At 41.0% G+C, this 14,680-nt stretch overlaps 1 protein-coding gene across 2 annotated transcripts in view; it reads left to right on the forward strand.

The window, feature by feature from the left end:
* Positions 1–3,886, forward strand: part of KCNH8 (potassium voltage-gated channel subfamily H member 8) — a 365,555-nt gene extending 361,669 nt beyond the window's left edge. Inside the window, exon 16 of one of the 2 annotated variants that reach the window (XM_002924147.4) lies at positions 1,604–3,886. In XM_002924147.4, the coding sequence (XP_002924193.1) occupies positions 1,604–2,305 (702 nt within the window). In that variant the 3' untranslated portion in view covers positions 2,306–3,886. Of the gene's footprint in view, positions 1–1,060; positions 1,258–1,603 lie in introns of those variants that run through there. The other variant, XM_034662055.1, reaches the window with a different exon arrangement.
* Positions 3,887–14,680: the final 10,794 nt, after the last annotated feature.

Genomic DNA, 14,680 nt, shown 5'->3' on the forward strand with positions numbered 1-14,680 from the left:
CAGGTCATGAAATTAGACAACCTGCAGTGAAAATTTCAAAACACATAGCATCTTTCTCAGATTCACTGTTTTGCTTCTTAAATGTGAGGTTCGGAGGTATCTTTTTATCGCCAGAAGTTTCAGATCTGCTGAAAAGCCTGGACAAGCATTCAATTGAGTCCCTCGAGTTCCATGCTAGCAGCAAGGCAGAAATACTTTTGGCCTGGCAATTTCAAGGCAGGTGTTACCCGTTGGTTGCCTGAACCATGGAAAAACCTCCTTCTGGCCTTTTTTAAATGTCTGTTTCAAGCGGCACTACCTCCTGATGGGCCTGCCAGGGAGAATTAGTTTCAGAACACACTTGCAGGAAGTGGAATGAATTAAGCTGCTGGAGGAATTAGGAATGTATATGTCAATGTTGAAAAAAGTATGCCCAAAACAGCAATATTGGATCTGGCATCACTGAAGTTGAACTTGCCTTTTGTTTTGTTTTGTTTTTTGAGGATAGTCAATGGGTTCAGCTGCTTATATTGGAGTTTTACAACTCATGATAGTATACTCAAGTCATAGAAGGTCCTTTATAAAATACAGCCTTATAGCAATTGAAGGCAAAGTATTACAACATCGTGTTAGTGTTAACAAATCTCACCAAAGATTAGAAGATACACGTTTGTTCCTGCTTTCTGAAATACGGGGTTTCCTCACTTTGAGAATGTAAACACTCCAGAAGTGCTAGATTCAATCTTCTGGTGGTTTTCCATGGTTTAAAAAAAAAAGTGATGTGGTTGGTAAGAAAACAAATCTTCTGGCGAATTTTATTATTGGTTCTAAGTGTAAAATGAATAATGAAGACTCTTCAGTGGTTCTTAGGTGTTTGAAAGTTGTGTCTACTTGGAAAATCTCACAAAAGCTAAATGTCTTGCCAAGAAAAGTGAGTAAAGTGCATACCACACAATTTATAATTCCACAAGGTTCCTGCTTCACTTTTCACCTGCAACACCCCCAGACTCCCCACTGGGCTGATCTGTACCTAGCTGCATACCAGGTTTCTCTTATTTTGCTGTTTTCCCTCTTTCTGCAGACTCCCTCCCTCGCAAACCTGGTGTGGGTTCTTGTTCACGGCCTTCATCATCACTGAAGGCCAGCTTGCCCCTGAACCTACAATAAACATGGATCTCGACCAGAAGTGACAGCATTGAAAGCTATCATTGGTTATCTACTCTGGACAGATGGTGTGCTGAGCGCTTTACATACAATACCCACCACTCCATACTGGTTTTTGTGGCATCCGGGATGATTTGTGTGCACCACTGTGTAACCCACTAACTCAGAGGAAGTAAAAGATACTGCCTGTGTTTAAGAGATACCACAGATAATTGACCCATGTCTCTTAATTTTATTCAAGAACCCCGAGTCACTGATTAAGAATGTCAGACTATGAATGTCTGTCTAGGTTCCCTCAGAATAAGGATGGCTTTAGATCAGGGGCCCAACTTCTCCAGTCACCCCTTGGATTCCGCTGGAGTCGGAGGTGGGGCAGCTTTTCAGACCTTCTTGCCTCACTGCTCTGAAATCATTACCATGCACTCTGACTATTGCCTTCTGCTTTGCTTTATCCACACAGGTAACGACATTGACTCAGGAGGTCTCTCAGTTAGGTAAAGACATGAGGAATGTGATGCAACTTCTAGAAAACATTCTGTCACCCCAGCAGCCGTCGCGGTTCTGCTCTCTGCACTCCACATCTGTGTGTCCCTCCAGGGACAGCTTACAGACCAGGATGACCTGGAGTACGCACCAGCCCTGCCTACACTTGCAAGCGGGTGGCGCTGCTTATACCCAAGCACAACTCTGTCATGGTAATGTCACCTCAGACATTTGGAGTGTAGATCCCTCCTCTGTGGGGAGCAGCCCCCAGCGTACTGGAGCCCATGAGCCACATCCAGCGGACAGTGAACTTTATTCTCCAAACCTTGATTATTCACCTGCCCACTACCAGGTTGTCCAAGAAGGTCATCTGCAATTTTTAAGGTGCATCTCTCCGCATTCGGATTCTACACTGACACCTCTGCAGTCCATTTCGGCGACTCTCTCGTCCTCTGCCTGCTCCTCCTCGGAAACATCCTTGCACCTGGTTCTCCCAAGCAGATCAGAGGAGGGCAGCTTCAGCCAGGGAGCCACAAGTTCCTTCAGTCTGGAAAACTTGCCAGGATCTTGGGACAGGGAAGGAGCGGCATCAATCTCTACGGAACCCTTGGAGAACTTTCCACTGGAAATTGTCACAAGCACAGAGGAAATGAAAGATAATAAAGCCATCAACGTATGATATTTGCGCACGTGCAGCAGCTACCAGTTTCAAACCCACCACTGCATGACAGCTTTAGTTTGCCTTTTTTGCCTCGGGCAGCTGTGAAGACTGGGCAAAGCTGGGAGTCCTGCAGGAAAGCGCGTGAGGAGCCAGCCAAAGGCAGAACCACGTCCGTACTGTAGCAAACACTTGCTAGATCCTTAGAAACATAGCAGAAACAGTTTCCTATACAGGTATTCACTTACTGGTCTGTTTGACAGACTTTTTAAACATCCAAAGACCCTGAGGGTCTGAGCAGCTAGAAGTCCCAGACAAAGAAATTGTGGATTCGTTTTGTCCTTGGTGACTTTTGTGAAGTGCAGCAAAGGTTTTTCCTGAGTGCCTATTTGTCATTCCTGAACAATATCCATAGCACTGTTGGCCTCGGGAGTGCACAGCTCCTGCTGATCTATTTTCCTTTTTGTGAAGGCAAAAGGACAATTATCACTGCATGTCATCTCCTAGACAATCAGTCAAATAGAGCTGGTGGCCAGTGGTTAGCTATTGCACGTTATTTGCCATGTAAATGAACATGTCTTTATTTATCGAAAAAAAAAAGAGAGGCTATTTTTATATCCTTGGTATGAAATATGTATTTAAACTATTTAAAATATTTATAAAGAAATGAATGTTTTCTTTTCATTTTGGTAAAAAAGAAAAAGCTTGCCGTTTTAACAAGAAATGCACTACTGTTATGTATAGTAGATCAAAAGTTATTTATTATTAAGAGGATGTAGTTTCAAAAGGAATCCCCCTTTTATCTGCATGCAGTTTGCAACAAATGTATCCTCACGCTTCTGGATTACAAAAGAACAGTGAGGTCATATTTTATTAATGAAATAAAAACACGGACGGAGTGTCAAATATGTGGGCTCTGGCACGGTGGGGGTGGGGCACCTACTTAGGCTCTGGTGATTCACGCCAAACACCTGAATGAAGGCTGCCCCCACTGCGCTAGCATAAATGTCTCCAGGCATCCCACTTTGTTGTTCAGGAGCCCCAAAATTGGTCTGTAGGATATGAGAGCACAACTACTTTAAGCCATTTTAACCTCAAAATGAAGGAGAGAACCTTGGCTGTATCCTTCCTCTGTGCTCTTCTTGCAGGAGAGGTTGTAGACCAGTGCAAATTCCAAAACGGAGCCAAGACTTCTGAGCAAGGACTTGTGAGAGTGAAGCCAGCTTACCCTGGATCAGCGTTTTCATTTTTTTTTTCTGTAACGCTCTCAACAATGCTGGAAGTTATGCGGCGCAGGTGTTTTCATTCTCAGTTTGCAAAGAGATAAAAAGTCCCAGAGATTACGTAGCTTGGATGCCGGAGATGGTCTAGAACCTATAACGTTCCCTGCATCTCAGCCAACATATAAATTCAGATGCTGGCTTGGCAATGATTTAAACACCTTCACTCAATTTTTATTTGGTATGTAAGAACATTTAGGGCCAAATCATCCCAGACATTCTTAGAAAACATCACATTTACATCCTTGTCCCCCTGTTCTTATTTTGCATCGGAAAGAATAAACAGTCTGAGAATTGTATCATTAAAAACATCTAAGCAAACCAAAACCTCTGATGTGTGAATCTTGTACCTAAAATTGGCTAGAGCAACAGAAAGAAATCTATAAGAAAAAAGGAAAGAGCACCTGTTTATCAGGCATGTTACTCAAGACAAGGCATCTACTTCTCCAAAATTCAATCTCTCCTTACCTAAGTGAATGGGAAAATTGAGGCAAAGGCAACTTTCTAGATTTAGTGTATTTATGTTTGTACACATTCTCCCTTTTGCTCATCCTGACCTATATAAACATTTTTAGTACCATTCAAAAAGAACTAATTGGTGTTAGTGTGTGAATATTCTGGCAAACTAGCACAACTATTACTGATGCTAACAATATTGACTGACATTCTGTTTTTTGAGTAGTGCCTATGAACCAACATATGTTTAGAAATTAACACATGTTGTATTTCCTCATATAATTGTCAAACAATGCTAAAAGTGACTTACTATTATCCCCATTTTGTAAGTGAATAATTGAGCCACAAACTTTTTTAAACTTGTCCAGTCACATTGTTTTAAATGATAAATCCAAAATCCCCATGGACACTCTGGGTACCCCTCCCTTCATGTCCAAATCCATTCTTGTCTTTTAAAACTTTACTAGCAATTACTTCCTTTTGAAATCTGTGACTAGAATAAAATATTTAGCTTTTTTTGATTTTTTTTTTAAAGGAAGCATACACATGGGATAAATTAGTTAAACTGTGAGGATTTGAGCAAGCCCCAGCAAAATGCCTGGAAACATGCCCATGTTTTTCCAGCCAGTGCCCCCTTCTCTGTATCTACTCCTAATGGCTGACTTTAGTTGGCGTAAGAATCAGATGCCTGCCCTCAAAGGTCTGCAGCTGGACAAAAATGAATGAGCATCTGCAATGAGGGAGGGCTGCCATTGATTTTTAGAGGAGGGCACCTGCCTTATCCGAATCAGTCCCAAACTGCTCCTTATTCACCTTTTCACCTTATTCACCTTCATCATTCTGATCAACATAACTGCCCCACATCCTGGGCAGCTCAGAATGACATGTTTTGCTTTGTTTGTTTATGTGTGCTGTGATATTATTCCAGGAAATGAGAATTCCAAGTGTTTCTAGATGTTTGGTTTTCTAAACATTATTGTAATGTAAGTAGCAGAAACCCTTGTCTTCTTATCAGGGATGCATGTCTGGATCTCTACATTTTCCTCACCTACCCATTCTGCTGAAGAAGCCAAAACAGGGATCCAGAGGAAAGAAAAGCACTTATTTTCTTGGGCAGGTATATTTTCTTAAAAACAATATTGGGGACTAAAGTCTTCTTTGTAGCTCTAATTAAGAGAACCAGACAGATTAACAGGACATTATTTTAATTCAACATAAGAAATTTCTGGCAATGAAAGCCACTTACGAATGGAGTTTATTCCCTTGAGAGGTGGTAAAATCACTAATAAAGTGTCCTTTCAGAGGTTGCATACAAATGCGACAGAAATATTGTTTTCCAGAAGGGTTCTGTATTGGGTGTGGGGTTAGCAGCATATGTGCGTCAGAATCACAGGGGTACTTGTTTAAACTTTGGATCTAGTTTCGACCGAGTGCCTTTGGGTGGGGCCTGGAAATCTCCCGCTTAGTGAACTTCCTGGGTGACTTATATACACTAAATATTGGGAAATATTGGTCTGGAATCTGTAGTAGTACAAGACCGAGTCCTAGCTAATTTATAGCTAGGTGGACTAACATCTACATCCTGTTAAAGATAGGCCTGAGTCTATATTTGTGTAAGAGAGACGTAGGCAACCCCTACAACAGTAGTTCAAACTTCCATTCGAATGACTTATTTCCAGGGAAACTTAATAAAATAGAGACTTTAGGGACCTGATCCCTAAGATATGGGCTGGGTCCCAAGTGATTCTGATATAGATGTTCCAGGGAACAAACTCCAGAAATATTACCCTAAGCCGTGTAATCATCCCTTGGATAATGAGGAGTTGGTTCTGTGGGAGGCAGACCAACTAGAATCAAATGAACTGAAATTGACCGTTATGTACAATACTCTTTCCATAGCATTCCTAATACATCAATGATATTTTTTTTCATGAAAATAATTGATCACTTTCTTCAACAGCGCTTTGAACATTCATTCATTACTTCAGCTAGTAATGGCTGAGTACCTACTCTGTGTCGTGTAGTGGTACCTCTTGCTTTGTAGTAGGTCTTTGTTCTCCCGTTGCATTTGAATTTTCTAGTAGGAACAAAAAAGTGAAAATGCTTTTTGAAGCCTTCTAAACTGGTCAGTTCTTCCTGAATAGGGAGGAATCCTATTTGGATGTGAAGCAAGCCAACTACTTGGTTAGAGAATGACAGCTATTGTGGATGACCCCTGTGTGAAATGGAACTGCTCACGTTAAGATGATGATTTTGTCCAGAGCAATGAACACAGCATGCTCCAAATAGTTCTTGCCATGGCTACTGCTTCTCATGAGGTGTAAGGTCGCCTTTATAAGACATCACCTTTACTGTAGAATTCTGTAATGCTTCAAAGGTAGTCTCCCCTTAGACCACCATCACCACTGAAAACAGAGCCTCAGAATCTGTGCAGTTTCAACAAAAGACTGTTCCCAACAGCTTTTCCTTTGCCTACTTCTTTCAGTTTATCCAAAGGCACACACTCCAAATAAATACTACGTCGAGAAAGGGGCAGGAGTTCTGGAGGGACACAAATGAGTGCTCGCCTCCAACCATTTTTCCTTACTCTATGACCTCAGACAAGTTATTTAACACTTATGAGCCCCTGCTTCTTCATCTAAAACTCAAATATTAAAATATATCTAACTTGCAGAGTCTTTGTGAAGAGTCAATGAAGTAATTTGTGTGAAAGCTCACTGCCTGACATATAGCGAATGCTAAGCAAATGTCAGTTGGTCTCCCTTGGCTCTCCCACTTCCTCTGCTCCCTCCCATCTCCCTCCCCCTTCCCTCCCTCATTCCTCCACCCCTCCTTACCCCACCTCTTCTTCCCCAGCTTCCTCCCTAGCTCTCCCTTTTTCTCCATTCTCCCCTCCCTTGACATCTCCATTCCCTCTCTCCCTCTCCCTTCTCTCTCCTTCTCCCTCCTTCTTCCCCTCCCCTAAGAGTCCCAGACTAACTTCTAAAAAGTGAGCCCCCTTTGATATTTTCTCTACGGAGACCTCAATCTAGCTGTTACACTACATCACCTGCCATCTATTCCTTACAGTATTATCAATCAAGTCAACATTCATCTTTAAAAAAACTTACGGGGGAAGCACCAGGGAAAAAATATGCCATCTTTGCTCCTAGCCTTCTTACCCCCAGCCTGTGTGGCTTCTGATCTCTATCCAAATTTTAGTAATCAAAACCTTATTTTAAACTCTTTACAATTACAGAAAGATCCAGGAAATTTATTCACTAACATGAACATGTTTCATAAACATGTGTCTTTTTTGTTTCCAATAAAGTTTTTCTATGGAAATTTGCTGTTGCCTCAGAAATCACACACTGTACACAGACATACGTGTGTGTGTCTGTGTGTGTGTGTCACGCCTACTACCCTGGGACACAGAAGACCTGAGCACTGTCAGTCAAAAGCCTCAGAAAGTACCCTGTGGTAAGGGGCCCGCCCTGCTGCCCATAGCTCCTCTAACTGGAGGCAGAGATGAGGAAAAGTCTGCCACTACACACGGATGCCTTCAAAGGTTCCCCCTCGTTATCCCATAGAGAGAGTAGGTCCCACCAGAGGGAATAAGCTAAATGTCACTCCCTGCAGCTTGTGTCCTGAAAGAATCTGTTCCTTCGGTTGTGAAATTCAACAGAGCCCCAAATAAAGAGCTCACAAAAGACAGGACAGCCCAGTGAAGTAGAGACCGGCACATCTGCACCTGTTGTTCAAGGGAATTAAATAAAATGTATATTCTAGGAAAAATACCTGGGTGGACAAGACGCTTCCTATGGGCTAAACTATGCCTCCGCAGACTATTTCCTTCTGCCTTAGTTTTTTCCCCCATGGAGATAAGAAGCTGGGAATGGGGTGGAATTTAATACTGAATTTAAGGCTCTGTTTTGGGTTGTGCTTTTGTCTTTGTTTTTTCAGTTGGTTTGGTAAAAATAGAACGTATATATGTGAAATATTTGAGTACAACAGAGAATAAAATGGGAGGAAGTGAACTTAAAAGAGTGTCCATGCTGTTTTTGTTGTTGTTGTTGTTGTTGTTGTTTGTAAGAAGCCAGTATACTAACCAGTATAGCTTATTTAAGAATCCCCTCTGGGGTAAAGAGTGAGTATTCTATCCCTTTGGTACTCTCGCTTTCACTGGTAAATTTTCTACCAATACTAAGGCTCCTGAACTCCAGCTGGCAGTTCATTCTCCACTCTGGTTTATTTGTCCTGAGAATTATTTCTGAGCTCAGCATGGAGGTCAGTGTTAACTGCTGCTGAGGAAGGGGCTCAAACTCAGCTCCATCTCTCAGGGAACATAGAGCCCTCTGAGTGGCTGCAGCTACATGCTAACACTCTCTGGTGTCTTTGGGGTCCCCTGCTGTGATTGGCAGTGATGTTCAGGAGCCCCCAGGTTGAAAGGCAGATTTCTGAAAGTTGCCATGGTAACCCATTGCCCAAAATGAGTCATGAGAGTCCCTGCTCTAGTCCAAGGACCTGTAGAACAAAATCAAATTGTCATCTCCAGCTTCTAATACCCAAAAATATTTGAGCCCTAGACCTGAATCATTTAGTATACCTCTGGCTAACTTACAGAAAAACCATATCCACAGAAAAGAGCAGCATTTCTGACCCTTGGTTCTCAAAGTATGGTCCTTGGAGCAGCAGCAGCTTCATCTGGGAGCTTGTTAAAAATGTAAAATCTTAGACCTCATCCCAGAGCTACGAAATCAGAGTCTGCATTATATCAAGATCCTCAGGTGTATGCATTACGGTTTTGTAGAAACACTCGGATAGACATTGGTTTGACTTGCCACTCATTAGAATCATCAGGGAAACTTTCATAAACCAGATTCCTGGCCCTGGCCTCAGATTCTGATTTAGTTTGAGTGGGACCCAAGTACCAGTAACGTTTAAAACTCCCCAGGTAACTCCAGTATGCATCCAGGGTTGAAAAAACACTGCTCTAGAACAGTGGCTCTCAAAATGTGGTGCCCTGACCAGCAGCATCAGCATTATCAAGAACTAGTTAGAAATGCAAATTCTCAGGTCCCACCCCAGACCTACAGAGTCAGAAACTGGGGGTGGGCCCCCATCACCTGTCATAATTCTGATGCCTGCTAAAGTTTGAGACTACTATTGCTCTAGTCTACAGAGCAAAGGAACCAGCATGGGTTAAAGCAGGTCATAAGCAGGAAGGAATTTGAATATAATAGTATTATATAGTAGACGTTTAATAAAAGATACACCAATATTGACCTTCTTCCAGGAGACTCATCATTTTCTATCTATTTCAAATATCCCTCTATATTTAAAACTATTCTAATAGGTGAATATGTCACTTTCTAATTAGAAAAGTCTCCTTACATTGCTATCTTTTCTATTTCTACAGTTTAGTCTAATGACATCTTTGTGAAAATTTTATTCTTAGGATGACATTGGTGCATCTCAGTTTTATAAGACCTAACTTGGTAAAAGAATGGTGTTGGTTACAACAGCAAGTCAAAATTATAAGATTAGTGAACCATGGTCTGAGAGAGAAGCCTCTCCCCCAAGAGTACAGACAATGCATCCCAAGAAAAACCAGTCTAATCTTTTTCCTAGTTTTAATTACAGATAGTTTAGAAATGAGGGCTTAATATTTCAACACAGAACCAGCTGTGTATATAAGCCATAAGAGCAACTGTATGCTGTTTTGATCACATTTGTAGATGCGAGGCACCTATATTCTACTATTTATGTATTTAGACTAGACCAAAAGGTCTGAATTTATCTAATATGTGGTTAAAATGATCTTTATAGAGATATTTGCTGAAGTAAATGTAAATAATGACTTGGGCTGAGATGAGCTAAGTTTTTAACTCTAGTACTCAACCATTTAACTTCAAACAAGACAATTACACTCTCTTCCTCTTCATTCCCTCATCTCTGAAATGGGATGTATTAATTTGAGTTCCCCTAGAAACATATTCTGAGATAAAAATTGTAGTTAAATAATTTATTTGGGGGATGACTTCAGGAAACACTGGTGGGGGAATGGGGAAATGAGACAAGGAGGGGAAGGAAGCCCATAAAAAATGTGTTATTGAACAGATAATCAGTATGAGCGACTGAGTCCCAAAAGCCCCAAGTTGCTCTGGAAGACATTGTAGAACATGACCATGAGTTGCCCCACTTGAGGAGGAAGAAGCCGGTGTATTCATCCCCCAGCTCCCATCTGTTAATGGCTGAGGGCTCCTCCCAGAGATGTTAACTCCTCAGTAGGCCTGGTTTGCCCCATGCAAAGGCAAAGACAAAGCCTTATCAGAGAATCACAGATGCTTGCAGAAGAATGCCTTGGGCAAGGAGTGGAATGGTGTGTGTGTAGCAGAGATGGGCAGATCACCAGAAGCATCTGCTACCTGAGGTATGTATCAGGTCCAGTCAAAGATGGAAACCACACAGTAATTAGAACAGAAAACACTTGATATAACGAATTATTATTTATGGAGGATTACCTCTAAAGAAGAGATGAAAGAGAATGCTAAAGAATACCCTATGGTGGAAAGAGAGTCCCCAAGAGGAACAAATTTGGAAAAAGAGACTCCAAAGCTAGAATCTAGAAACTTTGTTTGAGTTGTAGACATAGCCCATTGAATGGCAGCGGGGTTTATCTGGTTGCCTGGATCAGAAATGTCCACAGTCACTGGGTTGAGGCTGCAGGGCAGGAAAGTGCATGCAGGGCGAACAGGAAACCCCTGCTGAGTACATGTGGACCAAGGCTGGTGCCAGAATTGGCAAGCCAAAAGTGAGCTTCACTGAGTGTCCAGCTCACTATTGGTCATCGTGTTCCACAGAAGCCAACCAAGAAGCAGAACACGGAAACCAGAATCCCCTCTCTTCTGCAGTGTCTTTCTAACACACTTGCTAGCAAGGGAAATATTTACAAGACACAGCCCAGCATCTGTAATAGCAATGAAGCAGGGCAATAACAGGTGGATTTTGAGATGAAAGGCAATAATCTGACATAAAACAATGCTATTCACATAATATCATTCCCTATGAAGTAAGTGAAATAACATATATTAAGATTACTTTTTAAAATATTAAGTTCTTTTTGATAATATTTTTAAATGATATGGTAAAACCATGTTTTTCACTGCCACTATTGATTTATTATTTTTTTCTAAAAAATCTTTAGCATATGACCTTCTTAACAGGGATTGTCTTCTGTGTAAGAATGTTATAAATTGACTCCTGTGTCCATATATCTCTACTTTCGTCACCTAAAATTCCTTTAATGGGGACCACGTCTTTCTTCTACAATTAATGACAAGCGCAATATGTCCATTTTAATAGCATATCTTTATTTATTTATTTTTACTGCAAATTTTGATAAGCAGCAGGGAAAGGGAAGATAATGGCACAGTGAATGAGCATCTGTGAGCAGCTGGAATGTCCTTGCTTTCTCCCCTCAAGGACCTTCAGGAAACCACAGCTCATTCTCTCACCCTTATTAGTGAAGAGTCAGAGAGAGTGAAATCAGAAACACTGAGTTGAAATTCTCTAATATAACACTTTTCTCTCTTCCCCTCCTCACCAATGATATGACTATCAATTAAAATATCACCTTGAGATGTCTTTATCACATACACATCCAATTAATTAACCTTTCCACTAAATAAATTAATCTCTTGACCCATCAATATGCTTCTGGCTATTAATTTATTGTTTCCTTTCAATTACCATTGATGTTCATAATCACTCATAATTCTTAAAAATAGAAAAACAATCTGTCTTAGGTCAGAGCATCCTTCTTTCTTCCTCCTCCTCCTTGCTTCATGAAGCTTCAGAAGACTAAAGTATAACTCATGGGCACAGAAACCAAATGATAAAAAGTAACCATGGATAGGGACACATCCTTCTTTTTTAAAGAGTGAAGCCCATGGCAGAAAAATTGGCATTTTGAAGGAAATGGTAACAGTGATCAAAACTTTGCTAGGTGACCATTGGTCCAGCCCAGAATGGAGGCAACGTATACAGAGTGAGTTGAATTGGACCAGGTGGCTTCCAAAACCTTTTCTGGTTTAAGATCCTCATCATGGGGGCACCTGGGTGGCACAGTGGTTAAGCGTCTGCCTTCAGCTCAGGGCGTGATCCTGGCGTTGTGGGATCGAGCCCCACATCAGGCTTTTCCACTATGAGCCTGCTTCTTCCTCTCCCACTCCCCCTGCTTGTGTTCCCTCTCTGGCTGGCTGTCTCTCTCTCTGTCAAATAAATAAATAAAATCTTTAAAAAAAAAAAAAGATCCTCATCATGGGGAAAGGGGAGAAAAGTAAGACTAAGGGAAAAAATTACATAGGTCACTTGAACTCCACTCAGATGTGACCAAAATTAAAATTGGTAGTTCAGAAAAGCGTGGAAGGGGACAGTCTAGTCAAGAGTGAGAAACAATTGGATCATAAATATCCAAGTAATTTATGCCCCAACTCTCAAACCTAAAGAAACTCAGCTTCTAGAACCACCAGACAGAATTGTATCCCCTCTTCTGTCTGACATGAGGACTGATTCTGGCCAGTTACTTAACCTACCTCTGGTGTTCAACATAATTCTGGGGCTGGGGCAAGAGACAGCAGTTAGATATAAGGTGAAACAAAGTGAAAAGTAGCAGAACTGGGAGTATACCCCACTACATGCACCTGGGGTGTCTGCTGCTCTGGGGAGACTTGAGTTGGGTCACTGGGATTTGTGTAAATGAGTGTCCATGTTGGGGTTCAATATCCTTTTTCCATGGTCTTCCTTCCATGTTTCACCTTTCCCTCTTCTTTTCATATCAACATACGGTGACTTTTATTGACTATCTGCTATATGCCAGGTACATTAAATATGTGCTCTCTTTAACACTCCCAACAAGTCCATAATATATCCTTTATTATCCTTTTATCACAAATAAGAAAGCAGAGGCTGAGAAACTATGAAATTTTCCACCACAAATAGGAAGCACAGTCCTTCCTTTCATATTCCAAAGACCACATTCAACAGAACTTCACAGTGTTGCTGGATCTTCCTCAGACCTTCCTGGACATTTAAAAACACATATTTAACCCTTTCCTTAAATTGAACTTGAAAAACAAATCTTGTAATAAAAACACACATTGTGTTTTCCCTTAAAAGTGTAAGTACTTTTTTTTTTTAGTCTCCTGATAAACCTGTTACATTGTCAGAGCTTATGATATCAGGCTTATTTTATTGATGAGGATATTGAGACAAGGTTGAATAAGGAGTCTAAACCAGAAAGACACAAAAATAGCTAATATTTTATGGAATCTTACAGGGTAACAGGCACTACACTCAAAGTTTTACAGTATATCAATTCATTTTGTCCTAGCAATAATCCTATCAGGTCGTCACTACTGTTATTTTCATTTTAGAGCTGAGAAAACTGAGGATAAAAGTAGTTATATAATACATGCAAAGCCACATTCCTGGTAAGTGGCTGAACTAGGGTTTAAACCTAATTACATTGGTTCCAAAATCCTTGCTCTTAGCTCTACTTCGTATTCCACTTTATGCTTGTCTATTACCTGTGTGCCTCTTTGGGTATAAGGTGTTCCAAGACAGCCAATCTTTCGGTCAATTTATATTCCCCACACAGTAACCAGGACAGAGCCTGACACAAGATGGCTGCTGCAAAACTGTGACTGAAAGACCCTGTAATCTCAACAATGACCACTATTTGCAGGGGAATTAATAAAAGATTGGTCATTATAAGGCTTCACATGACATGTTTAGAACTCAGGGCAAATAACTGAAATGACATTTAAATCAGCTGCTCCAAAAGATCTCCTCTTGTGCTTCCAGATCTCCCATCAACTGTGTAGCAAAGATGAGATGTAAACGGGATTTGACAGGGTGCAGCATCTGTGTTCGAATGTGGACCCCAGAGATGGGCAGGATCGCCACTCAGTACATTCTATGCAATCTTCCTAATCATTATTAACTTAAGGTAGCCCCCTCTGAGGGACCTTCTGAGAATCTGTATACCTTAGAGTATCAATTATCCAGCAAACCAATAACCTAAGTACTTAGCATCACCATGCTTATTTTCCAAGAAATGGAAGTCAAAGGAAATGGCATCATTCCTTAGGCTTAAGATCTTCATATTGTTCCAGTCAATAGATGTTGCTAGTGGTAAAAAGAACAGAAATACACACAAAATGTTTTATTCCTCTACCCAAACCAAAACAGCAAGGCATTCGCACATAAGCATTCCAGACAGGCAGACACTTTCTCCTTAGTGTCTCATTAAAGCAGGTACAAGTTAAATGTGACTCTTGTCCCCCTTGAACTATTCTGAGTTATGCATGAATTTTTTTGTATCGAGGCTCTCACATCCTTATGTTTGCTACCAGAGCTTTCCTTTAGAACCAAGCCCTTATTATTTATAAAGCTTGAGACTTAACAAAAAATGTCTCTTCTCTTCTTTGCTTCCCTTCCTCCCATCCTTCACCATTGCCTCTCTTCCCTCAATTCATCCCTATATAAGATGAAATATTAACATAGAGAGTTGGCCTAAATGTGAGGTAAAATATTTCCATCATCTGCTCAGAGACATCTGCCAAATATCAAGGTTATTGACCCATGTGGAGTGTAAATATACTTTGGAAAGCACATG

The sequence above is a fragment of the Ailuropoda melanoleuca genome, chromosome 6 (assembly GCF_002007445.2).
Source record: "Ailuropoda melanoleuca isolate Jingjing chromosome 6, ASM200744v2, whole genome shotgun sequence".
Taxonomy (NCBI): domain Eukaryota; kingdom Metazoa; phylum Chordata; class Mammalia; order Carnivora; family Ursidae; genus Ailuropoda; species Ailuropoda melanoleuca.